The 9,725-nt window shown below is 37.4% G+C and overlaps 1 protein-coding gene across 1 annotated transcript; it reads right to left on the reverse strand.

Moving 5' to 3' along the window:
• Positions 1-7,124: 7,124 nt before the first annotated feature.
• Positions 7,125-8,707, reverse strand: LOC307129038 (ladderlectin-like). Its single transcript, XM_079821153.1, has 6 exons — positions 8,670-8,707; positions 8,476-8,543; positions 8,134-8,228; positions 7,751-7,873; positions 7,531-7,648; positions 7,125-7,347 (listed from the first exon to the last, which is right to left on the reverse strand). Exons 2-6 carry the CDS (start codon positions 8,534-8,536, stop codon positions 7,280-7,282), a joined length of 465 nt encoding a protein of 154 aa, XP_079677279.1. The 5' UTR covers positions 8,537-8,543; positions 8,670-8,707; the 3' UTR covers positions 7,125-7,279.
• Between the last annotated feature and the right edge of the window lie 1,018 nt (positions 8,708-9,725).

Genomic DNA, 9,725 nt, shown 5'->3' on the forward strand with positions numbered 1-9,725 from the left:
TAAATACATTGAGAACAGTGTGTGGCATATGAGTGTATGCAAATTCATTTCAGGTTCATCATGGCAATGCTGATAAGTTTTCTGCTTCTTTTCATGATCTTCTCCATGGGGAATGCAGAAGGTAAGACATTTATTTGTAAAAGCTCTTGCTATTCCATTTTAAAAGCATTTTGGAAATGTACAATATCCAATTGACTACACTAAAAAAAGCAATTGGGTTGTTTTAACCCAGTGAATGGGTCGTTTTAACCCAGCGGTTGGGTTAAATGTTTGCTTAAAACAACCCAATCGCTGGGTTAGTCCATTTTCAACCCAACTTGGGTTGTTTTTGACCCAGCCAGCATTTTTTAGAGTGTAATATTTGCATAATTAATGAGGGGTTTACAGTGTCTAAAGTATAGGAGAGCGGGGCAAAACCTAACTCTTTTTGACTTTCTCAGCTTGTGTAATCCACTTGTGGTCTGAGTATTTATTTTTTCCCACACTAGTTGCACACGTCTAGTACAATTATGTGGTTTTGTTTCATTAATACAGTGTATAATTTTTTCTTGATTTAGTAATTTAGTAATGGACACATTTTTGAGTTTTGACAACAAACACACCTCAAAACACAGTTTACATCATAGTTCAAAACATAATAATAATTAAGCATTTCTAAACATTTTTTTACTCTGAGTCTTTATTCACCTTTTTCTCATGGTTTCAATAGAATTCATAAAAGTAAAGAATATAATAGCGTAGTTCTAATAGGGGCACATTGTAACGCAGTGTTAACTTACAACATGCCCCACCTGCACAACTGGGATTTAAACCCGGCTTGTTTCTTCTGCTGGTTAGATCAGCATTAAAGAACTATCTCAGATATAAGATTAAAATAATATCAAATTTGTCTTATTTTAAATAATCACAAAAAAACAAACAAAAAAAATACATAACATTAAAAGACATTACTTAAGTGTCTTAAAATCATCTGTACCTATATCACTCAAGCTGATGGTTCCATGGGGGTTAATGCAAAGCTCACGTATGTTCTATTAATCATAGAGCAAGAACCCCCATAAAGGAACCATACCGCCAAAGATAAACTGAAGTTATTTACCAAAGTGGTCCTGTCTGAACTATGGTTAAATACATGTTCAGTAATATCGTCCAAAGATTTTTAAATGTTGACGTATTTTTTTCCTCTAAATAATGTTGATATGGCAACAAGTAAATACACTAAGTTTGGTCATCCTGGCATGAAAAGTGTTAAACCATGTGTGTTACAACTAACCCCGCGGTTGTGCCCCGGGGTAAGCATTGACTTCACCAAAGAGCGCTTGGGTTGAATCCGTTCTAATCCTAAACGGAGAACTTGTTCATATATGCATTCACCTTTACTATTTCTCTCAAAAATGATGATCGTTTTAAGTACTCTGTGTATCCTTAAATTCTTTTTACAACACCGGCAAAGATCGTTTACACTTATCTTCTTCTACTTCTTCCAGCGTGCGTGCAGTTGAGTTCTGTTGACAACTATGCGTCGCTCCGTTGCTCTGATTGGTTGTAGGTCTATCCAATTGAGGTCTTTTCTGGTTCGGTTGAAACATGCCCCATAATCACAGCCCAATGGAGCTAGCCTGACAAGCCTGACCCACATGAAGATGTTGGGTCTGGGAACTCACCATTGGCAGGGCTCAATCCGAGGGGCGGGATAAACGGTTGTCTTTCAAATTTCCTCCGCACGCAATAGGATAGAGCTACAACAAACCAGAGCAACGAAGAAGGTGAAGCAGAGCTAGTTGATAGATTAAACTTTCGCCGTATTCGGGCAGCAAAACTCTGAACACATCTTCCTTTCTTAAGAATGACTTCAGTGCCGTTCTTTTCTCAAAGAAAGCTTAACAAGTCTCCCAGAGTCACGGCCAAAGCCGATTTGAAAGACCACTGTTCGCCAGCTTCTTTGTTTACAAGTAGCACGCGGAACCACGGCAACTCTGCCGTCATTATGTTAAGCCCGCCCACCGACTCTATACACGATATGATTGGCCTGACCAGAGTTTGGATTTTCCAGCTCGCAACCCAACGGAGAGTTGCTAGATGACCCTGGCTGCAAATTAGATTTGCTGCCGCTAGGGTGTGTCTAGATTTCTAAGCTACAATGGAGCAGTATCAGACTAGTATTTTAATGTTGTTGTTCACCAAAACATTGTTTACTCACTTTAGATACTGTTACGGAGGGACAGTGTTTTATAGTCATTGTGATTGACTACAGGTGTGGAACTAATTAGAGCAATGGAACATGGGAAATGTAGTCCAGGGTAACTGTGTGTGCAGTGAAAAAGTCTTAATGGTGAGCGGGTGACCTCTGGTGGTGAGTAGATGGAAACGGCAGGCATAGGATATGTAACAGATACTTTATTTGAAACAATTATTATTGCCTCATTATGTATTTAAGGCATATTAAAGGCTATTGTTTACTTAGATCTTAGTCTTCAGTACATGATGAACAAACTAATCATTACAGCCCTAGTTCCAACCAAGCTCAAACCCTCAGCTGACCCACCAATCACACTCTCCACCACAGATGTCTGCAAGTCACTGAGCCGGATCAGCGCGCACAAGGCTGCTGGACCAGACAACATCCCTGGTTGTGTTCTCAGGGCATGTGCGGAGCAGCTCGCTGAGGTTTTTACAGACATTTGGCCAGTGCCAAAACACTCTAACCCGAGGTGCCCTAATGACTACCGCCCTGTAGCACTCACACCCATCGTCATGAAGTGCTTTGAGCGGCTGGTCCTGGAACACCTAAAAGACTCTCTACCATCCACATTGGACTCACACCAGTTTGCCTACCGCAGCAATAGGAGCACAGAGGATGCCGTTTCCATGGCACTGCACTCTGTGCTCACTCACCTGGACAATAAAAACACTTACGCACGCATGCTGTTTGTTGACTTCAGCTCAGCATTCAACACTGTCATCCCAACCAAGTTAATAGCCAAACTTGGAGACCTGGGCATCAACACTTCAATGTGTAACTGGATTTTGGACTTCCTAACTGACAGACCCCAGAATGTTTGTTCAAGATTCACCTGCTCCACATCCATCACTCTTAACACTGGTGTACCACAGGGCTGTGTGCTAAGCCCGTTTCTCTACTCCCTCTTCACCGCCGACTGCAAGCCTGTGTATGGATCTAATTCTATCGTCAAGTTTGCGGATGACACAACGGTGATTGGTCTCATCAGCAACAACGATGAGACTGCCTATAGGGAGGAGATCCAGCACCTGGCCACATGGTGTACCGAAAATAACCTGCTCCTCAACACCACCAAAACGAAGGAGCTCATCGTGGACTTCAGGAAGGAGTCAAGAGGCACACACGACACCATCCACATCAATGGAATGGCTGTTGAACGTGTCTCCAGTTTCAAGTTCCTGGGGATCCACATCTCGGCGGACATGTCGTGGACGACCAACACCTCCAGCATGGTCAAGAAGGCTCACCAGCGCCTCTTCTTCCTGAGAACACTGAGGAAGAATCAGCTCTCCTCGGCTATCCTGGTGAACTTCTATCGCTGCGCAATAGAAAGCATCCTGACCAACTGTGTTGCAGTATGGTATGGGAGCTGCTCTGTTGCGGAGCGCAAGGCACTGCAGCGGGTGGTGAAAACTGCCCAGCGCATCACAGGGACTCCACTACCTGCCATCGAGCACATCCAGAGGAAACGCTGCCTGCATCGAGCTCGCAGCATCCTCAAGGACTCCTCTCACCCAGCCCACAGACTGTTTTCTCTCCTGCCCTCCGGCAGGCGTTTCAGGATCCACCGGACCAGGACCAGCAGACTAAAGAACAGTTTTTTCCCCAGAGCTGTCTCTTTACTGAACTCAAACCCCCGTTGATCCACTTCCCTCATATACTGATAACTCTCCTACCTCACATCCGCCTTCACTTTGTTATTTGCACTACCGACTGTTTATTACAGTAACAACTGTTTACTTATGCATTTTGCACTACCACACCGTAACTGGATGATGCTCATTTGCACTGCCGACTGTTATTTACAGTACCAACTGTTTACATCTGTATTTTGCACCGTACTTCTAACTGTAATATGCAATCACTTTCCACTGCACTTTTACACTTTTTTTCGGATAGCTTCTGTCCATAATTTATTGCACTACCTTAATCCACTACCATATTCCTCATTTTAGCCTAACATATCATTGTATACCTCTATCTGTAAAATTCTGTTTATAGTAATAGCCATCTGTATATTATATTATATTCATAGTACATATCCACCTGTAAATTCTGTTTATAGTAATAACCATCTGTATATTATTCACTGTACATATTCACCTGTAAATTCTGTTTATAGTAATAACCATCTTTCTATTTATAGATATATTTATATATATTCAGTACATATCCATGTCCTGCACTTATGCAAACGTTGTATATCCTGCACTTGCTGCTATTGCACTTCTGGTTAGACCTAAACTGCATTTCGTTGCCTTGTACTTGTACTTGTGTAATGACAATAAAGTTGAATCTAATCTAATCTAATCTAGTTAGATAGATAAAACGTTTGAATATGCACCTGCAATGTTTTGCATTTTGTGACTATTCAGTCATATATTTCGTCATTTTACATATATATTTTTTAAATAATAGGCTATTAAAATACTTTCTTGTCGCCTTCTCCTGAAAACAACATCACGTATTGTATTCACCCATTGTATGGTCAACTGTGTTAAGTACAAATCTTACCATCATCAAAAGTAAAAGCTCAGAATGACACATTACAGAATATTAGGTTTATAGATTGTAATTACTGAATTTATGGGTTCATCTTGAAAATGAAACTCTGATCGGGTATAATTTGCACATAGTCGTTAATCTCCAGAAGAAAGAGTAATTTTTTTTTAAATATTTTTTTAGTATAATTGGAAACAGTACATAGATGACATTAATGACATACAACTTTGCATACAATACACAAAATGTATCAAGAAAATATTCATTGTCATCAGAACACATAGTCAAGTAAAATAAAAACGTTAACAATGATTAATAAGAAAGATAACAAAGGAGAGATAAGAAAAGCTAAAAAAAAAATGAGGGTAAGATTAATTTATTGTGGTGGCGATGTAGGCCTACTTCTCAACGACACTGTCTGTGGTGCGACGTACTTCTCGATGACGTTGGTGTCACGTGTCTGTGGTGGTGACGTACCCCTTCTCTCACGTAAAAGTATACTTATATATAGTATACTATATACGTATATATAGTCTCCTTCCGTAGGTTATCCGTGGCATGATCCACCCGCCATACACTGCCAATAGAAAACAATGAAAAAAGGCGCCTCTCACTGCAAAGAAAAGAAAAAATCTTTCTGTCTGATCGGGGCCTAAAGGCCAATGTATACTTCACTTTCTACTCGTAGGGGGAGACCGGGGCAATTGTAATATATTTTGGTCATGTTGTCATTGCTCAAAAACCTTTTGAAATATTTGGATAACATTTTTATGTTGGTAACTTGTATCTGTGTTGTACTTGTTAACAGTCACCGAATGTTTTTACAAGCAATGTTAGAGTCACAATATTCTTATTGCCCCCACATGCGGGGGAGATTGTAACACCATATGGGGGCAATTGTAACAACACACGTAATACCTTTGTATAAATAGGACCACAATTAACTTCAGAGAATATATAGTTTAAACTATTTAATATCCATTACAATATGTACAGTGAGACTCCCCTTGTTTTCCTTGGTCTGAACGGTATGCTGTGAACAGAGAGTGTACAGGGCCTACCAAGTAAAATGGAAAGGCAAAACCTTTAACCTCTGGACTATGCCACTAAATATATTGATAACACTGTAGCCTATACATAGTATAGTAGGGTATAGTTCATTCGTATACATAAATATTTAAACTGAACACAAAAAACTTTTGCATTATTATTACATATTGTTACGGCATTAGAAAAAAACAATCATCTATTTCTATACTGCGTTTCCATGGGCTACTATTACAAGCCAAAAATAATAGTAAATATTTTAATACATATGTTGATCTTACGCCAATATGGCAGTGTTTAAAGTTAAGACAACTTCTGATTCATAGATATTGAAAGCATGAGAAATTTGCTTTTGGTGGGATTTGAACCCCGGTCCCCAGATAGAAAGGCACTCAAAGACTATGACTATAAACCACTGGACTATGCTACCACAATACAATATTTAGAGATGTATTAGATAGATATTTAAACTGAACACAAAACACTTTTCTTAAATTATTGGGGGGGGGGGGGGGGGGGCTGGTTTAAATTCATAGACATGACTGGTTAAGACAGTATGAGGAAAATTCTGTAGATAAAAAAAAAAATTACATACATGAATGTAAAAAATAGTATCACTCAGCAGCTTGTCCTTTGGCAGGCAGAGATGGAGCTCCACTGAGTGCCTACTTGGATGTTATGCCAGTCATGGATGAGCAGAGGTAGCCTATGTGCAGTTGATCTGTTCATTTCTGTGTTACTTATTCAAATTCTACTTGAAATTCCACTATTTATTTACAAATTAATTCATGTATTTTTAAAAGCTGTACTTATTGAGTGTTCTATGTTGATTTTTGTAAATCCCTTTTTAATTTGAACCATTTATTGATGGATATATTCATATTTAATTTTATTTTAATATTTCATTAATATTTTTCACTTTTTATAATTAATGCTTTTATTACCCATTAACAATCAAATGATGTTTTAATTCACAATTTAGTCTGTTTATTTATAGATTAATTCATTAGTAAACAAATTTAGTAATGCATATTTTTATTGTACACTTAGTTATTCATTAATAAACTTGTGGTCCTCCACATTACAATTTCATACTCGACAAAAATTGTCCTTCATATTTTAAAGGCGTCCATATTTGCCTATACAATCCATTGTAAACAAATGTGCAAATGTCTTCTAGTGTTTGTCACTGATGAAGCAGCTGTGTGTAGCTCTCTTAAACTCCTCCCCAAATGACGACATCATTTAATGCCATTCTAATGACAATATCCTCAAACCTTGCTACACAATATTCTTATATTTGTATACATGAACTCCACAACACACATGATTTGCTGTATCAATTTTTATTGATTAGAGGAGTGTTTCAGAGAAGGTATTGCAAATAGTTTAATTTTAAAGTTTAATTTCAGAATACAATTTTTTGTAAAGATAAGATCAGAAAGTGTACAAAGTAACTGAGGAGCAGCAGCATGACTGAATCCAGTCTCACAGGCCTGTAGCACAAATATAGCTTATTTGTTGTGAACAGATCGCATCGTTCCAGCAATGGTTAGCTGTAGGGTGGAAAAATGAAATAAGTTATTCTGATCATTATAGTGGTGTTACAATCAAAATAAAATGTAATGTTCAACTTGTACATTGTGACATCCAAATGAGCCTTTACTTGTTCCAGTATGATATGAAATGATATTGTAAATTGGAATTGGAAATATTCAAAAATCAGACTTCATTCTTACAGGGCCAGTTGATCTCCAGACAGTTCTCGACAGCACCACCAAGACCATTGTTAGGTTCTCCAGAGCACCAGTAGGTATAGTCATACGCAGTTCCATCACTCCACGCCCACTGTCCTTCCTAAAGAGCAAAGACACTGATTATAAGAGTGCACTGTACTCTGTTTAAAGCAAAACATTTCAGTCTAGACAAATAAGTCTCATAAGACACAATTTAACTTACTTGTTCACCATCATGACCACCAACCCAAGCACGGGAGGAAGAAGGCAACATACTCAGCAGCAAATCATTTTCCAGTTTATTATGCACGGATGCCAGATTCGCTCCAAGAATTTGGCAGTTTCTCTAAAGAGACAGATTTTTTTTAGTCAATACAAAATCTTTTAGCATAAAGCATAAGTGACTTTTTAAACAACATTTTAGTCATTTTCAAACAAATTCTGCTCTGGTCGATTATTTACTCAGTATCAGTTTTCTGTATTATTTATTTGCAGAAAAGAAATGTTTACTTAAAAAAAAACAAATTCACCATTCCCACTTTATATAAGTGCCTTTAACTACTAATGAACTTACATTATTTACATACTGTGTAACTAACACATTACCTCTGCTGTGATCCAGTTAACCGTCTGAGGGAAGTGCTTGTAGCACTGGAGTCCAAAATTTGTCCATCCATAGGGGCATTTTTCAACTAAATCAACTGCATCCAGAACATAAATGTTAGGGCTTTTGTAACGTTTACAGCAAATAATGTTTATTTATTATTTTATGTAGCTTATTTTATGTTTGTGTGATTACGTGCCTACATTATATGTACTTTGACGCTTTAAACTCCTCATTGTTCGTGCAAATATTAGTAAATGGAATATTGTACATTTCCAAAATTCTTTTATTTTGCTATTCTAAGTGGAATAGCAAGAGTTTTTACTATTAAATGTTTTGGTTACCTTCTGCATTTCCCATGGAGAGGATCATGAAAAGAAGAATTAGACTTCTCAGCATTGCCATGATGAACCTGAAATGATCCTAAAAATTAATTAGCAGGAAAAGTTAAATGTCTGCACTCACACTGTTCTCAATGTAATTTAAAGACAGATACTTTAGAAATGTTATTCAGTAGGTTGTTTAAAAAAAAACTCACCTTGGTTTGGTTGTTGTCTTTAGAATCTCAGAGGAAGATTTTGTGAAGTTCCAGAAACAGCCCTGCTTTTATACTTTAATGTCATGTGTGTATAGGATAGTCACAAGGTGATTTTGTTTAATATGTAGACGTTTGTCCTCATGACATAAAATCCAAATATTTGAGAACGGGTAAGATGAGCCTGTAGAAATGTAAATATTTAAGTAATTTAAATGATTAAGTCAAATATTACTCATAATGGATTTTTTTTTAAATAATATTTTAAACATTTTATTCTGCATAAACATTCTTATGAAAACAATACTTTTTTTTGTGAAAGTTGCCTGTTTAAGAATTCCTAATGTGTATTTCTAATTCATTATGTCTGATAAAGGAATAAAGAATGACAATTAGATTTTTTTTCACTACTTTTAAACCCATCTGATGTGCTGACAAAATTAATTAAAAGCCTACGTTATGAAAATATTGACTCTCAGTTGAACACAATGGAAGACAGCGACAGAAGCACCTAGGTTGATCGTTGAACATTGAACGGTTGGTCCAGACGAAATTCTCAATGCAATGGGTGAACTAACACAGTTTAACCTATTTTCAGGATTATTGGAAGTTATTTTTACCAGCTGATCAGTATCACTCTGCAGTCTCTAGACATGACCTACAATTATTTATTTATTTGACAAGTAATTGTGTATTGTAGTGTGATAATGAGCAGTGATGACATGATTGTTCATAAGTCACGTTCATATGTAAGGTTGAAAATAATCAAAGATATTTGCTTTACTGTTGGCAACCCCCGTCTTACACGGTTGTCAACCCCCACCTTAACCTCATCAGAAGGGCCATTTGGAAGGACAAACGAAGGCCTGCAGACCAAATGTATATCACACCTTTAGTACAGTGGGAGAAGCTTGGTCTGGTTGGTCAATTTGAATGGGTAATGTTTGAATTTGGTGACATCAGGGAAAAGGATAAAAGATCACAACGGTAGCTCTGTCTCTTTTTATCCTCTGATTTTCTCTGGTTAAATGGATGTAAATATAATGGGAGAATGATACT

The sequence above is a fragment of the Gobio gobio genome (genome assembly GCF_949357685.1).
Source record: "Gobio gobio genome assembly, chromosome: 7".
Classification (NCBI taxonomy): domain Eukaryota; kingdom Metazoa; phylum Chordata; class Actinopteri; order Cypriniformes; family Gobionidae; genus Gobio; species Gobio gobio.